The sequence below is a fragment of the Terrapene carolina genome, unplaced genomic scaffold (genome assembly GCF_002925995.2).
Source record: "Terrapene carolina triunguis isolate 2854851 unplaced genomic scaffold, T_m_triunguis-2.0 Scaffold88, whole genome shotgun sequence".
NCBI lineage: Eukaryota > Metazoa > Chordata > Testudines > Emydidae > Terrapene > Terrapene triunguis.
The window spans coordinates 49,584,350-49,602,412 of record NW_020664439.1 but is presented as its reverse complement, the minus strand read 5'-3'; the positions used below and the strand labels follow the sequence as shown (position 1 = coordinate 49,602,412).

At 42.1% G+C, this 18,063-nt stretch overlaps 1 protein-coding gene across 1 annotated transcript in view; it reads right to left on the bottom strand.

The window, feature by feature from the left end:
* OPA1 (OPA1 mitochondrial dynamin like GTPase) overlaps nucleotides 1-13,305 on the bottom strand; it is a 68,459-nt gene extending 55,154 nt beyond the window's left edge. Inside the window, exons 1-5 of the mRNA XM_026649944.2 lie at nucleotides 13,243-13,305; nucleotides 11,127-11,342; nucleotides 3,386-3,439; nucleotides 1,274-1,378; nucleotides 33-119 (exon numbers count right to left, since the gene is read on the bottom strand). Of these exons, the coding sequence (XP_026505729.2) occupies nucleotides 33-119; nucleotides 1,274-1,378; nucleotides 3,386-3,439; nucleotides 11,127-11,342; nucleotides 13,243-13,305 (525 nt within the window). The remainder of the gene's footprint in view (nucleotides 1-32; nucleotides 120-1,273; nucleotides 1,379-3,385; nucleotides 3,440-11,126; nucleotides 11,343-13,242) is intronic.
* Between the last annotated feature and the right edge of the window lie 4,758 nt (nucleotides 13,306-18,063).

The window sequence follows — 18,063 nt, the reverse complement described above, 5'->3', positions numbered from 1 at the left end:
TAACATAACCCTTTAAGACTTCACTGACTTACCCGAGGTAGATGATCTTGGGTATTATAGCTGGCATCATAGTCAGACAGAATGTCTAGAACTTCAGAGTACATATCAATCAAAGATTTCTAAAAAGAATTGAAATACAGGGGAGAAAACTCAACTGGTTAAAAGAGCTAAGACCAAATGCCAACAGTTTTCACCTTGAAGACCTAGAAGAGAAGATTATTGTGTGCTTACACTCTCATCAAGGTTTGAGGCTTAAATCTCCAGTGCCACAGCTCAGACCTCTTCCATTTTAGCTGAAGTATTAACTACAATAACTGGCAGCAGAAGTAGTCGGATAGCCTGTGCAGGAGGATTTCTAGCTTTACATATACACGACATGCCCCATTTTACAGACAGCACAGCCACATACTTCTGCTTGACAGATTCTGAAACAGTGCAATTAAGTGACTGAGTGATGGATTTCCATATAAGAGATCTAGGTTCAATTTCCAGCTTGTGTAGAGGGTTTGCTCGATCACAAGAGTTGAGAATCCAATAACTAATAACCTCAGTCGGTATAAGTGAGACAAACTCATGATCTCCTGCTTCCCAGGAGGAAGATCCATTTTGTCTGTGCCTCGTTTGGAAGTACTCTACATGAGGGACACTGCAGAGGGGTGGTGCACGCACAGTGTTCATAGAATGCTCAGACCTTGAGACAGCAAGTGAAGAACAAACTATACTCTGCAAAACACCTGAAAATGGCGATTTTTTTTCAACAACTCTTTACATAGTTAAATCTGCATGGATTTATATGGGGCCATCAAAAGACACTTCCTCAATCTCAGAACTACCCCTCTGCCAAGTTTCAAAGTCCCGTTTCAAACCATGGAGGTGCTAGAGACTGTATACAAACAGCTAGAAGAATATTTTTATAATTAAATAAAAATAATGTAGATTTTAGTTACATAATACTACACAAACCACAAATCCAACTTCTAATTTGTGTAACCTTCAAGATACTTAGTAACTTCAGTTATGTTCTTGTTATGAAGTTACTAACACATGTAATTACATACAGTTAAAGCACAATTAGAAATGAGGTTCATTCAAATTGCTTAACCAGTATCCTTAAATGTAAAGTCCACTCATCAATAGCTAAAAATGTTAAGATCCATTTATAATGCTAAAAGACCAATTGCTAAATAAGTATTAATGAAGCACTGTAGAGCTCATGGGCTAATTCTGGTCTGACACCTCTGAGGGACGACTGTGTAACTATAGGATATAGTACCTTTAGCTTCCTTTGATGAATGCCCTTGTCATCTTTCTGCAACACCAGCTTTCTTAGTTCTTTGTTTTCCTTCTCTAAGCGCTCAAGAATTCGTTGATACTTCAGCTACAAAACAGTAGTACAAATAAAGTAATCATGGAAAACAGTATGAACAGATCAGCAAACTTTTCCCTATCTAAGAATTTTATTATATAGAAAAAAAAATAACTCTCTGAACAAGTCCTTCCACACCACAGAAAATATTTAACCACTGAAAGCTTGTTAAAATCCTACATAACCAAGTGAAAACTATTCAAAAATGACAGATTGAAGAACCAACTTGACTATACATTCCATCATGAATAAAATGAAAATTTGTAAACAATCAAAAAAACACTCGAAACACATCAAAGTCAGGGATAGGAGAGAACAAGGAGAGACCTTATTAAAAATGTCCTTTCGTCTGATATTCTATTCTTAGTGAATCTAGATATAGAGGATGTAACAAGAGCCTAAACCAGAAGTTATCAAACTATGATCCATGAAGGATTTCATGGCAAGGGAAGCAGGGACAGGAAATCAACATTCTCTGATATTTCTTCTACAAATTGCATACACTTTACAAAAATGCTTTAGAGCAGTGGTTTTCAACCCTTTTTCATTTGCAGACCCCTGAAAAATTTCAAATGGAGGCGCAGACCCCTTTGGAAATATCAGACATGGTCCGTGGACCACAGGTTGAAACCACTGTTCTATGGTAACGACAACCTTTAACGGACCCCTTAGACACAGCCCATGGACCCCTGGGTCTGCACACCACAGGTTGAAAACCACTGCTTTAGACAGTATATTTTTCAGCTATCAGAAGCCAAAGGTACCTCCAGCATCAGACTATTTTAGAACCATGGGACTAAGCCAAAATATTCAAACTTGGACCATCTAAATTCATATTTAAACACCTAAAATGAGCGGCCTGAATTTCATAGCTGCTGGGCACCCACAATTCCCATAGATGTCACTAATACATCAGTGGAAGTTGTGGGTGCTCACCATCACCAAGAAAAAGATCCTTATATTCAGTGTCTGCATGTGGCTTTAGAAGCCTGCTTTAGGTCCGTAATTGAACACTGTGGCCCTACTGCCTGTCACAGCTTCTAGAACAACTGTTCCGATTCACTCCTGGCTGACGTGAAAGGCAGACGATTTTAAATTGTTACAGCTCAAGGGGGAAAAAGGCAGTTTTAGAAGTTGTAAAATGTCAGGGTTTTGAGCATTTTTAAAGCCCCTATAGTTTAAAAAATAAAATTAAAAAGAGCTGGTCATCTGAAAAGGGTGGAAAATTGAAGAGCTCTGCCACTAGTTGTCAGCATGGCTCAAGGTTTTAAGATAGTTTCCTGAGCACTTCTATCGGCTTCAGATTGCTAAAGTCCATCGATAAATGGACAAAAATGTCCCAAGGAAAACATTCTGTAACTTTGCAGCTTTTCACACTGAAAGGATATCACAACACCTCTTATAAAAACAGCTTTAAATGGGAGGGAAATGGTTACTGATTGGCGTAAACTTGTCTGATAAGAGAACCACATATCCTAATTGTGTCTATGCCAACAATGCAACTCTTCTTCTGGAAGAAATGGAAACATACCGGTCCTTGTGAATTCTACTGTGACTATAAACAGAATAGCATACCACCTTCTGTGGCTTTTAATATTACAGAACTTTCTCTTGTTCCACACTCAGATCTCCGGTGCTTGATTGTTTAATGCACTTTAAGAGCTTTGTGTCTCTCCTAGAAATGTCATTTCACGGATTAAGAGATTAAAATGTCATCTTGTTATGTATAATCCAATTTCCTTTCTATAGCAAAAGTATGCCAGCTAAACAAACATCAAAAATCAAGACAAATCAACAAAACTCTAAAATTAAAAAAGGGAAATCTAACACATTGTCCAATTCAGGATGGAGTATCAATTGTATTGTAGAAGCTTCTGATCCAGACATAATCTTTAAAAAATTCCTTCAATTTCTGCAAGATGTCTTATATCTTAAGTGCATTTTTGTTTAGTAAATTTGAGTTTTGCACATATGATCCTCTGAATTTTGGTTCCTTGTTACCAGGACTACAGTACATACCTGAGTGTGGAGAAGTTCTTCTTGGAGTTGATCAATCTTCTCTTTGTCAGAGACCTACAATATTAAGAAACATAATCACGACCATTGCTTGGTTATACAGCACATATGTTTAGTTTATCCTCAGTGTGCAATTGAATCCCAAACCAGAAGCTTTATTAAACATAAAATATCTGATTAAGCATGCATTTCCAATCAAATTAAGTTCTTAAATCAAATAATCATTTGGCATTTAACATGGCTAAAGGTTCCATCGAAAGCAGAAAGGTTCTATAAAATGAAGTCTAAATCTTTGTGTAAGCCAGTAGAAAAATTAACACCTTCAGGACCAGATACTGAGAAATCAGGCTTAATGATCAATAAAATTCTGTAGCTTCCTCAGAGAATTTCTCCCCCACCAAGGGACTGATAAAGTCACGTGGCCGAATTGTCTGGGCCTAAATATTTATTTGTTTAATTAGTACGGCACTTTGCAAATACTAACTCGTATCAATGTGGTTCCAACACTACTCCCCACTAGGTATGCCAATACGTAAAAGCGTTCTAAACTATCAGCATCCTAGAGATCATGCAGTGCATTCTTGTCAGGTTTATAAATGTCAAAGGGATCAAATTCTGTGTGTCTTGTACACAACTGAGCACCGTATTAATTTATTTATGTAGCCAAGTTCTAAAAGGAACACTGTATTGTGCAAAAGTATTACGTATATTTTACTGTTCCACTGTTTTAATTTGTCAGTATGCAATCTTGACGGGATGCTTTACATTAGCATGCATAGTCTCTCAGACAGTATTAAAATGTGGGAAACGATGTAGAAGAGTGAACATAATGTTAAATTTTTCAGTGTCCAGTGAATTAAAGTGTGATCTTACTATAGTTGCGCAAACATGAAGGGATTTCTAGCCAAATCCTTTCAAAAATGAATTTGTAAAGTAAAGTAGATCTAAAAAAGAAAGTAAAAACAGATGGAACTTTCAATCTGTTTCTTCCTAATTAAGGTCACAAGTTCAATATAAAATACTAAAAATAGGCATCATGCAAGTATTTTAAAACTAATGTAAAGCCTAATGGACAATTAAGGAGGAATGATAAATGAAAAGTTAATGAAGTAATAATATCAATATAAAGAAATTCAGCTCAACTTTATAATGAAGTCACTCTAAATATTTGCAATTCAAACGAATTAGCTTGAAGTCAAAGGAGAATATCAACGTAATGCATGGCTAACGTGTCATTTACAGGACACAAACCAATGCAGTCACTCTTTAATTTCATAGTAACTTTTGGCAGATTAACAATTCCCAGTTCTTCATGGCAACTGCCTTATTGGAGCTATTTAACCTATAAGATACACATGACCACGTATTAACTTTGCAATAGGCAATGCCAAATTACAATCCTCCCTATATCCAATTCTTTTCTTATCCATTAGCTGATCCTTGAAAATAAAGTACTGGAAGTAGGCCACCTTCTGTTTCCACCAATGGACCCAACAGCACGGGAAACATGTTCTCTTAGCACCTGAATACAACAGACACTAAGAAGAGTTCAGCACGGGGAAGGTGGCTTGATGCCTTTAGCAATACACAGTATGTCTAAACAGAGAGAGATATATCTACCCACCCACCCAAATAGAAAGCACCGCAGGGATATAATGGGGCAGACCAGGACAGGAAGCAAAGAAAACAGTGAAGGAAAAAAAGAGGAAAACATACATACACAAAAAATAAATACAGAAGATGTTTCTGGGCAATGCAGACATCCAAAGAACAGCTATGTCCCTCTTCTCAAAAGCATTTAAGAAAGCTTTTTTTAATAGTGTTTCCTGGAGGTTTGATAAATCTTTAATGAAACAGTGAAGGGGATTACATCAGTCACTGTTATGGCATCCTTTCATTCTGTTCACTATAAATGAATTACTATAGAATACTATAAAACAGAATTTGTCTAGATATCTAGACAAATATTCAATATTCTCCCCCTGAAACGGTTACTGAAAATGCCTGAGGAATTTTAGGAAAAATAAACAATGCTTTTTTGGGATCCTAAGAATGCTCTCAAAGTGGGGCACAACTCTCCTTTCTCCACTAAAGGCATTTTACACTTCAGGAGTAGGTGGGCAGATAATGCACTAATCTCTCTTCTTAGACACGGGATGAAACTTGCTGTCGGTCACAAAGGAGGGGTTAATCTAGTTCCTAGAAAGCAGCCCTCTAACGACGTGCCACAATATACAGCAGGAAAATACCCAGCATTGAGACACTTCTAGCAGGAACGTACAGACTATGTCAGAACTCAGGACATGTATATGCTACAGCCCTAAATCAACCCACATTAGGTTGACTTACAGCCACCGCAGTAATTACTGCGGGGGCAGATGTCCACACTACCCTCCTTCTGTCAGTGGCGCGTGTCCTCACAAGGAGTGCTGATACCAACTGAAAAGGGGCAGTGTGGAGGCTGACGGTATGTCTTCACTACCCGCCGGATCGGCGGGCAGCGATCCATCCAGCGGGGGTCGATTTATCGCGTCTAGTCTAGACGCGATAAAATCGACCCCCGAGCGCTCTCCCGTCGACTCCTGTACTCCAGCTCAGCGAGAGGCGCAGGCAGAGTCGACGGGGTAGCGGCAGCAGTTGACTCACCGCGGTGAAGACACCACGGTAAGTCGATCTAAGTACGTCGACTTCAGCTACGTTATTCACATAGCTGAAGTTGCGTAACTTAGCTCAAACCCCTCCTCCCCCCAGGGTAGACCAGGCTTGAGAGTCGGGGCTCTCAGCTCCACGCAGCTCCCAGCTGGGCGCACAGCAGCTCCTCTCCGTCCCCCCAGGCTTCTCACCTCCCTGCAGCCGGGATCTAACTGCCTGGCTTTCTTGACAACAAGGCAGCCAACAGCTGATGTAATTAACGCAGCGTCTACACAGACGCTGCATCACCCTAACTACACCGACAGGCTCTAGGCCTCCTGTGGAGGTGGAGTTATGATGTTGGTGTAGCAGGACACTTGCACTGGTGGGACCAGGCAGTAGTGTGTACACTGATAGAATTAGGTTGATGTAAGCTGCCTTAGGTGGACCTAACTGTGTAGTGTAGACACGGCCTAATGTGCACCAGCAGAACACTACAGTGAAATCTGCAGTCCCATTGATTTCTCATTGAACCTGTGTCCCATTGATTTCAATGGAACTATTCATGTGCGTTGAGTTACGTGGTTCATTTGTTTGGCGTTTCTATGCCTGGCTGTAGTTAGCACCTTCAGATTTTTCACTTTGAATATTTCATTCACAATATTCTCAAGCATTTCTACACTGGTCATAAGTAAGGCTGCGAGTTTGTCACGGAGGTAACAGATTCCATGACTTTCCGTAACCTCCATGACTTTTGCAGTGGCCGGTGCGCCTGGCTCAGGGGCAGCTCAGGCTGGGAGACAGCCAATGGGAGCTGCGGGGGCAGTGCCTGCAGGCAGAGACAGCGCGCAGAGCTGCCTGGCCACACCTCCGCCTAGCAGCTGAGCGAGGGGGATATCGCCGCTTCTGGGGAGCCCCCCAGGTAAGCGATGCCCAGAGCCTGCCTCATCCCGTCCCGTGCCCCAATCTTCTGCCCCCTCCCACACCCAAACTCTGCTGCTTGGGGGGAGGGAGGGAGGAAGCAGCACGGAGCCAGGTAGGGGGCCTGTCGGCTCCACCAACCCCTCCCCCACTACAGCGGGGCCTCCCGGCAGCACCTTCCCCCAAGTTTTAGTCACCGGTATTTTTAGTAAAAGTCATGGAAAAGTCACGGGCCGTGACTTTTTGTTTACTGCCTGTGACCTGTCCATGACTTTTACTAAAAATACCCATGACTAAAACGTAGCCATAGTCATAACTGCAGTATTTGCCAGCAAATTACAAATAACATGGTCACCCATGCCTGATAAATGACATGACTAAAGAAACTGTCAACTTTTTTACAAAACATACAAATCCATTTATTACTTGTTTTAGATCTTATTTCAAATGCTGTGTGGATACATTTTTTGTCATTCCAACTCATGCAAAAAACCATAAACGACAAAAAAACCCATAGGGCCAGGTAGGGACCAAGTCCTGGAACTTCTGAAAATCCCAGGAGGCACCTATCGGCATCTTTAGGTACCCAAGTACCTTAAAAAACTGGGCGATTGTCACTATTTTGACATATCACAAAACAACCCCAAACCACGAACATCTCATGGTTAAACATTAAGAGCTATAACAATTCCCAGTGGCATCACTGAAAACATCAATGCACAGAGAGATGCAGCCATATGCGTTCTTGCTCTACAACAAACCCCTCAGCTAAATATAATATTTGCCAAGAGGGCAATAAAAGGGAAAGAATTACAAGCGTATGAGGGTATTAAAAATGAGAGATGAGGTATCAGGTGCCCTTTTTGTAATATTTTTATGAATTTCCATCTAAAATAGACAATCTACATTATACAAACATTCTAGACCGGGGTTCTCAAACTGGGGGTCGGGACCCCTCAGGGGGTCACGAGGTTATTACTTGGGGGGTCACGAGCTGTCAGCCTGCACTCCAAACCCCGCTTTGCATCTAGCATTTATAATGGTGTTAAATATATAAAAAAGTGTTTTAATTTATAAGGGGGGGGTCACACTCAGAGCCTTGCTATGTGAAAGGGGTCACCAGTACAAAAGTTTGAGAACCACTGTTCTAGACTGAAGATGAAAATCTGGGAAATTTAGATTCTGCAGTTTAATTATTTTTATATCACTGTGAGGAGGATCTGTATAACATGGTGCATGCAAGTCCTGCTGCTGCTTGGTTTGTTCATTACACATTCTGACAACAATGTCAATGAGATATTAAAGGAAAGGAACAGGAACACTCAGACTTAGAGGAATGGAAATGAAACAATCATATTTTCAAGTAGACAGGTAACATATCAGCTTGCAAAAGAAAAGTGAGTAAATTTAGCCCTGGCATAAGTGGGAGCAACTTGGTTCATTTCAATGGGAATTGCACCTGTTTCTGCCAAGACAGAGTTTGGCCCAATGACTGAATCTTTACATTATTACATCCTCATTTTAAGGTGTGTACAGCAAGTGCTCTGTTTACCCAGCCATTCAATTTGTTTCAAAACAAATGGGTTAGTTGCAGCAAAATAAAACGCATCATCATTCTTTGCCACCGGCATGCATCAAAGCACACAAATCTGCACATCTAAATGTTACAATCGGCTTTGATACTTCTACAAGGAATGTGATGCTCAAGCATTTGGGACATAAATTTAGGACTTTCCCTTACAGGACTAAGTTATTTACTGTGATAGACATCAAATCTTTTCTGCAATTCCAACGCCATGGAATTAGTTGCAAAGAGCAATAATGATGGGGAATTCTCTGTAGAAATAGATTAATCCTGAAAAAATAAACTCTTTGCTAGTTCCTCAAAAAATGGAGCCAAAGTTTAAATATCAAGTACTGTATTCCCTTTCCAGCAACGGTTTAAGTTTTCATATATCCAACACTACACAAATAGGAACTCTTTAGAAAAAGGCTTTAGAAAAAAAGTGGGGATTACTCTGTGGAAAAGTTCTGGCTTTCTGTTTCAGAATGTAGTCTCTTCAGCACAGTCAAATTAACACATTGCGCTCACGACAAAAAACTACCTAGCTCTGCTTAAATACAGACTTTGCATGCTACCTGACAAAGGAATTGAAGGAGTCACTCTTATTATGCAGAGGAATCAGTAAACAAACAGGCAGGTTTAGTCTGCTAAACGTATCCCTGGTTTTTACCAGCAACACTGCTCTGGATGGGAAGTGGGAAAGGACTGTGTAACCTACTCTTGCAAGGGTGGCCAACCTGCGGCTCTTCAGAAGTTAATATGCGGCTCCTTGTAGAGGTACCAACTCCGGGGCTGGAGCTACAGGTGCCAACTTTCCATTGTGCCAGGGGTGCTCACCGCTCAACCCCTGGCTCTGCCCCCACTCCACCCCTTCCCGCCCCCTCCCATGAGCCTGCCGTGCCCTTGCTCCCTCCCCATCCCCCCCCCCCAGCCTCCTGCATGCCAAGGAACAGCTGATCGGGAGGTGCGGGGAGGGATGGAGGGGGAGGCGCTGATCGAAGGGGCTGCCGGTGGGCGGGAGGCGCTGAGGCGGGGCAGGGAGCTGATGGGGGGCTGTTGACGTATTACTGTGGCTCTTTGGCAATGTACATTGGTAAATTCTGGCTCCTTCTCAGGCTGGCCACCCCTGTACTATTGGACAAATTCTTCTCAGAGTAGTCAGACTCCAGTGCATTACACTTCCAGCATCTTTATTATGTATCACGTTGTCTCGTTGAGGGCAGGACTGGTCAATTTTCTCTAAACCCCACAGGTGCACTACCTAAATGAGCTAAAAAATGAAACATGAAGAAACATACCTCCCCCTCACTACTCATCTTTCCCATAGTTGTAGAGAGGAGGAGGAAGGGTAGTTCTTGAGCTGCAAAGTGGCAAGGGATGTTTGCTTAACATTTAACAGTAGCTTGACAAAGGATGCTGGAGACAGACTGGAGTACTGACATTTAAAATGCAAACTGCTTTAGGATTTTAAACCCCTTCAGGCCCTTTGGTGAAAACCATGGCTATATACAACATTATGTATAGAACTTTATTTCAAGTCTTCTCCATCTCTCTCTTGGATACAACCTCAGATGCAGAGAGTGTTAAAGGTGTGTATCCAGTGGTTAATTCCAAAGCTATGGAACTGTGAAAAGTCAGAATGAACTGTAGGTTCTGTGGACATGGGAACTACAGATAACTGTGTTTTCAGTCACAGAAGTGATTATACTGGCTTCAAAAATTAGCTCTGAAGTACCCATGACTACTAAATTATCCCTATCAGCAACATGCTAATGCTAAAAATCCAACTGTAGCACCAAGTAAAATAATGTATCGATGACCAACAGAATAGCTATACCAAATCAGCTTGGACTGTGATTTACGATGGAAGCTAGGCAAGAGAAAGCTACTGAGATACATAAACTAGGTTTCATAGAATCATAGGACTGGAAGGGACCTCGAGAGGTCATCTAGTCCAGTCCCCAGGACTAAGTATGCTCTAGACCATTCCTGACAGGTGTTTGTCAATATATTGTTTATATTTACAAATATCAGATTTTGCCCAGGCATTAGCCATCAGACATTGGTAACCGGCTAATGCTCACTATTGTATTATTACTAATTTTGTCAAGGGCTATGTTTATCACTGCAACTATATCGGGGAGTTTAATGTTTATGGTTTCATCCTAATAGGACGTTACAGGTTGTTTTAGATAGAATTATCACCCCCTGGGAATAAACTGAACTAGGAGATGTCTGAGATAAATACAGCATCTGAGAGCAGAGTTGGGAAGCTAAATCAGCACTCCGTTTAAGGCTGACTAGGCTTCTTTGTCTTCCCTAAATCCAATTTCTAGAAATATATTAACTCAAAATACAGGTCAATTTAGAAGTAAACAAAGGTTTCAGAAACGGCTGTTAAATGACTTATAAGACTGCCCCCAGAACATCCACAGTCATTTAATGGCACCCCAGGTAGAGTGACAGGAAGCAGGACCAGTTTAACACCACGTGCTCTTGCAAAAAGATTTTTGTAATAATTATTTGGGCCTGTGATCAGATTAAAATTAGCTTCTTCTACAGCAAATGAAGGAGGCTGAAGTACTTGGTTAATATGAACATAGTACATAGTGCCCTTTGAACCATCACCTTTCGCTTCTGCTGGGAAGAGCCCGTGTTATATTGGCCAGCAGCTCTGCGTGCTTCCTCTTCATGCTGTTGGATTTGCTGTTGTAATAGAATGAGTTCACCAAGCAGGCCCTGCCACGAGTTTACAACAAGGAGAAGGAAGGGGAAAATTGGGGGTGGGAGGAAAACAATGTTAAACCAAAGAGTGTTACATAAAAACAGATGACAGACAGGAATGAATGGGTCAGTTCAAACAAAAAAGAAAACCTATTTCAACAGCTATTACTAGTCAGCTGGGACTGGAAACAGCTGGCCAGCCTGTAGGTCATACAGAACAACAAATTGACTTTAATTCTAAAATGTAGCCTATTTAAAAAAAAAAAGTGTCCAAATCCTAAAAAAGGTTTAAACTAGCTTTGTTTGAAGAGACTTTGTGGAGATTTTTGGCACCGCATCCTCAATTATTCATTTCAAAAGTATTTTCAGATATCAGCATTTTTTTTAAAAAAGGAGAAGGAAGTTCAATAAAAAAGACCTGAAGTTTGGGTGTTCTTCACAAAGTTGTACATATAGCTGTATGTGTAACAGTTAACACGTTCAACTTTGCTGAGAATAAACAAGGTTTTTTTGTTCTTAAATACCTCAGTTGCTTGGATAGTTTGTCAAAAGAGGATTTGCCCTGCTGCTCAACCTCCAGACTTGAAGGAATGAAAGACTTTTGGACGGGTATATAGGGAGAAAGAAAAAGAGAGAGAGAGAGAGAGCTCTCCCTCTATAGCACCTTGGCAGTGTCTAGTTAAATTGCATAGGTCCTCTCACCCATCCAGAATTGCAGAAATGTGTCACGCTTAATATCTTCAACTTATTTCCAAGTTTCTCCATGAACAAAGTGCCTAATTTTCTTTGCCCAATTATTCTATTAATAGCTATGTGTCTTAAAAATTCACATTTGTTCAGAAATAGTGTGTGAATTAAGTTCCACTGGAATTTCTCATACAACTAGTTTTAAAAGTTGGAGATTAATATTAAATGTATTAACCTATTTAAAAAACACTAATAAGTCTTTGAACAATATTCTGCTCAAATGTAACATTACATTTTCATTAAAGAAAACATTTAATAGCATTACCAGTTTCAAAATATACATTAGTGTTTAAAAACAAGCCTCAAATGTCAGAATTTTGAAATTTTTTTTAAGAAAAACAAAATTGTTCTTCAGAGCTCATGTATCATCAAACTATACATATACCGCACAAAAAACCCACATACATAGGCATTTACACATAAGCACAGACACACACTATATGGATGGATACAAAAAAAAAAACCAGATACTGTCAAATAGGATAAAGGCTAAATTAGAGGGTTAAAAAAAAAAAAAAGCTTTATCCATCTTTGTAGGAAGAGAAACAGTTTCATATTTATATTTCAATAAATACAAAGGGGAGAGGTTGTTTTATTTTGTTTTGTGTTTGTTTTTTTAAATCTCTGCACTGCTGGAAAACCAAACACAAATGCATCATGCTAATCCATGAGAACCAGAAATGAAACCGATCCATCCAGTTTCACTGTCCAACAAGAGCAAAAAAGCTAACAAGTGAAAAATAATGTATGTTTTTAGAATTCTGTTGAGTAAAGTTGTTACTGGTACCAAGTAAAGAATTTCTCAACCTGACTTGACAGCGTCCCTTTAAAAGTTATATTAAGGGTCAGAATCTACAAAAGGAAGAAAATATGGCGTTAAAGCTGCTGTGGTAGCCTTAGCTTGCCCGTTGGTGTTTAAACAGGCATCGCAGTGTGTAACACTGTTCCATGTTATCAAATGTAGTTTTTGTTGAATCTGTCATTACTTGCAGCAATACCTGTTCTTTGGGCCTGCTGTTCCCCAGGCAACTAAGGAAAAAGCTTCTGAGGCTAAGTCATTGTCTTTTCAAAGCAGAAATGGTGGCAGTGTAAGGAACGAGACTGTTTTAAATAGAACTTCCTTTCCTTTGTTTATAATCAGACCCATCGCATTACTTTACATACATTTCCTCTGGCTTTCTCTTGTCTTTAATGACTGCATTACAATTGAAAGAGCAATCTGTGGATACCATAATGCACACATAGACAACAAAAGGAAGGAAGGGTTACTTACCCTCCGGGAACGGAGGTTCTTCGAGATGCTGTTGTCTGTGAGAGGCCCACCATAGGTATGCATGCTCTTCAGGAGTGAGAGTTCGGAGTCTTCTGAACAGCAGTGTCCATCGGAGCCACACACACACCCACACACCCTCCCTTGTGAGGGCATAAATGGTGGAGCAACAGCAACCCTCCCTCAGATTCCCTAACAATCCAAAACCCGTCTGCTGAAAACTCCGGAAGTGGGGACAGATGCAGCTGTGGGATCCACACTCGTGACAACATTTCAAAGAAACAGTTATTGTGGGATAAGTAACTGTTCTTTCTGCTTCGAATGTGTGTCAGTGTAAATCCCACTGTAGTTGATTGGCAACTACCTCTGGATGGTGAAAATTAGGAGTTGCAGCTACATCAGTCGAACGGTGACTGCAGAGTGCTCTCCCAACCTTGGCATCTGACCTGTCAGCTAACTCCAAAGCACAGTGTTTAACAAAGGTCAATGGGTAACCCACGTCTCTGCCTTACAGATTTCTGATATTGGCACTGAGCTGTGGTGGAGCCTTAACACTAAGGGGGAGAGATACACAAGCCATCTGACGACATGTTGAGATACACTGTTATCTGCTCGGACGGTCTGACAGGCTGTTTATGACTACAAATAAATGAGATAGTCTAAAGTAAAGTTGGGTTCTGCCCATGTAATAAAGTAAGGCTCTGAAGACATCCAGAGTGTGTAGCATTTCCTCTGCCAGTGCATAGTGGGGCTCTGGGACAAAAAGACAAGCCAGTTAATTGCTTGATTCAGTGGAACTCTGAGATCAACTGAGGGACGAAGTTAAGATGATCTTAGAGTGCAAAGAGCATTCTAAAAGAGGCTCAAAGGTGCGGGTGGGGGCTTCCCGAGATTTAGAAGGACAATGCTGAGGACCATTTTGGACTGGGGTCTCTGACCAGTTGGTAAGCATGTAACAAGACTTTAAGAAACCTCAATGCCATAGGGCAAGAAAAGACCAAGTACGACTAAACAGAAGGACAGGCAAAGACTGCTGCAATCCTCCTTACAATCCGGTGGGAGTTGTGTCAGGAAAAAGGGCCACTCTCTCCCATGTAAGAAAACTATTTTGTGACTACGGCCTGAGAGCTCATGATACAGAGCTGCAATGAGATGGAGGAACATGCCTTTGCCTGAAGAGGATCTATTTCTTAGGGTTCTCCTCTTTAGAGGTGCCCTTTGCAGACCTGGATTTTTTTCTGTACCTTGGACTAGGATGGGCACAAAAATGTTCAGAGCCTTTTTATGGTACCTGGTGCCTCTTCTTGATTCTCTGATCAGAGGAAGCGTGGTTCGAGCAGATCCTTATTGACGGGGAGGGCAAGCCTGGCTGGAGTTGAAGAGCCTGTAAGGTACTGGAACACCCTGAAGTCATCAAAGGCCAGTCCGAAGGAAGCTCTTTTGGTGGAGAAGGAGGTTGCTGGAATTCCTTTGATATCACCTCTTCATGGAGAGCTACATATGGTTCAGGCATGGGAGACCTGGTTAATGATGACACTGGAGAACGAGATCTCCTCCTCTTCCATGCTGTGTGGGAGAGAGATCTGCTCCAGGTCATGTGAGGATAGCCCCAACTATGGCCTGAAGGGCCAAGATGGCATTTTACAATGAGGATTGAGAACCACTAGCCCACTGCCACTTGTGCTTCGCCTGGGATGTCTCTCTGAACTGGAAGCTTCTAGTGCTTTCAGTGAGATCCCCTCATGATTGTATGGGAGACAAATCCTGGCTTAATATCAGCAAAAACATCTCCTCAAATGGTAGCGCAGGTAGGTGGGTGTGGCCTCAGTGCTGGCACTGATGGTGCTGGCAGTGGTCTCAGTGTGAAGGACGTCCACAGTGGAGATACAGAAACCTCAATCAGTATGTGTCTCAGGACCGGGATGGGCCTGCTCCTCAGTGCCAACGTGGGCACTGGTGGCGAGGCTGGTACTGGGCCACTCCTTCCTTGGGCTGTGCAAGTGGTTGAGCTCGCAGCTTCAGCCCTTGACACTGTAGGGGATTTGTTTCTGGAGGCCTGGTGTTTAGGTCCTTCCTTGTGAGATGGCCTGGTATGGTGCCTGGAGCTATACTTATGCTCTGTCTGGCCTGCTTTTTGATGCTGGGCTTTGATGTTTGGACAGCTGGTGCCAGCGTCTCTCTCTGCTCCTTGCTGTTGAATCCTGGTATGGGGTGTCTGCTGGAAAGGGCACTAGCTGAGGATGATGTTTTTGGCTCCAGTTTGGTGGATGTCATTTCCTGCGGGTCAGAACTGACCCTCAATCCCCTCGACACGGGGTGGGGGGAAATGTCCTTTTTTTTCTTCTTTATGTTTTGTTTGGGGAAAGTCCAAGAAGGGCCAATTTGACTAGAAGAATGAATTCTTCAATTAAATTTGTTAATAAGATCTAGAGAGCAACAACAGAGAAATGGGTCAGACAGTGCTGGGTTTCATCTCGCTGCCCACAGGCAGTAGGAGATGAATGGAGGGAGGGTCATGGCTGTTCCACCCTGTATGTCCTCACACAGGAGCATGCACAAGGCCCAAGGCACATGCGTGACCCAGACAGACACTGATCGTCAAAAGACTAACACTGCATGCACACCTACAGGAGCATCTACACTGACACAGGCTCAAAGAACCACCCCTCCTTCCACTGACCCTGCCATTGTTTTCTCCTAACAAAATTAACCATCACTAAAATCTATTCATGGGATTTTGCATGAGAAAAACACTGAATTCATCATTAAAATGCTACTTCTCTTATAAAGATCAAGACAGTTTTACAAATTTGCTGACAAAGTGGGTGGTACAAATCGCACAGAGGGAACGAGGATACACAATCACACGGAATGATGAAGAACCATGGCATAGGTTCCAACTATTACAAATGACCTTTTCTTTTTCTTCCCCTTCATAACACATAAGTAAGTAGTTTACATTAACAGACATATTTCTCAACTTAATCTATCAGGCTTTAGTTATATAGGGCCACATTTTCAAAAGAACCTTAATGGCTTAGGAGCTGTAGCCCCATTTTCATAAGCATCTAAGGAAGGGGTGGGCAAACTACGGCCCAGGGGCCACATCCAGCCCTTCAAACATTTTAATCTGGCCCTCGAGCTCCCACCGGGGAGTAGGGTCCAAGACTTGCCCTGCTCTGTGCGTGCTGTGGCTCCATGTGGCTCCCAGAAGCAGTAGCATGTCCTCCCTCCGGCTCCTAAGTGTAGGGGCAGCCAGGGGGCTCTGCACACTGCTCCTGCAGCTCCCATTGGCCAGCCTGGAGCACCCTCCTGCACCCCCAACCCCTCATTCCCAGCCCCACCCCAGAACCTGTACCCCCAGCCGGAGCCCTCACATACACCTCACACCCCCGCCCCAGCCCTGATCCCCCTCCCGCATCCTGAACTCCTCATTTCTGGCCCCACCCCAGAGCCCGCACCCCCAGCCGGAGGCCTCACACCCCCACCGCACCCCAAGCCCCTGCCCCAGCCCTGATCCCCCTCCCGCACCCTGAATTCCTCATTTCTGGCCCCACCCCAGAGCCCGCATCCCCAGCCGGAGCCCTCACCCCCTCCCGAACCCCAACCCTCAATTTCGTGAGCATTCATGGCCCGCCATACAATTTCCATACTCAGATGTGGCCCTCGGGCCAAAAAGTTTGCCCACCCCGATCTAAGGCCTCGATCCTGCATAAATTTACACATGTTCTTATCTTTGCTCCCTTGAGTACAACAGAACCTCAGAGTTACAAACTGACTAGTTAACCACACACCTCATTAGGAACTGGAAGTGCACAATCAGGCAGCAGCTGAGACCAAAAAACCGCACAGAACACATATACAGTACAGTACTATGTTAAACATAAACTACTAAAAAATAAAGGGAAAGTTTAAAAAGGTAAAGAAACTGTTTCTGTGCTTGTTTCATTTAAATTAAGATGGTTAAAAGCAGCGTTTTTCTTCTGCATAGTAAAGTTTCAAACTTGTATTAAGTCAATGTTCAGTAGTAAACTTTTGAAAGAACAACCATAACGTTTTGTTCAGAGTTACAAACATTTCAGAGTTACAAACAACCTCCATTCCCGATGTGTTCGTAACTCTTGAGGTTCTACAGTAGTTCCATTATTTCAATGGGGCTATTCACGATGGTGAAGTTAAGCACATGTATAAATCTTTGCAGGATCAGGGCTTAAGTCCCAACGACGGTTAATGGGATTTTGGCTCCCTTGTCACTTAAGTGCCTTTGAAAATCGTACCCACAGTGCCTAATGAGAGAAGACCTATACATTAAGTTGAGATCTATGACCAAAAAAAAAGATTTTGTGCTAAAGTAGTCAGAATTGTTTCATGAAGACAAGTAAATCAGAAGTCACTGGACTTAGTACAAAAATAAAATCAAAATCACCTTAAGACTGACAACCTGTCAGACCTATACAATTTGAAATTTTTAAACCCTTGAAAACAGCAACAATAATTTCAGATCTGTGCTCTCCAGGCAGGCAGACTTATGAGAACAAAAACACGTTAATGTAGAACCAGGGAAGTAACCAAGGTCAGGGACTTCTCTATTAAGGTATGTATACTACCTCTCTCAATCTTTAACATAGCCTAATATTGACTCGAAATGGAATGCAACCTAATGCTGATCAGAAATGGAATGCACAGTGTGAAGAAAGAACAGGAGTACTTGTGGCACCTTAGAGACTAACAAATTTATTAGAGCATAAGCTTTCGTGGGCTACAACCCACTTCTTCAGATGCATCCGAAGAAGTGGGTTGTAGCCCACGAAAGCTTATGCTCTA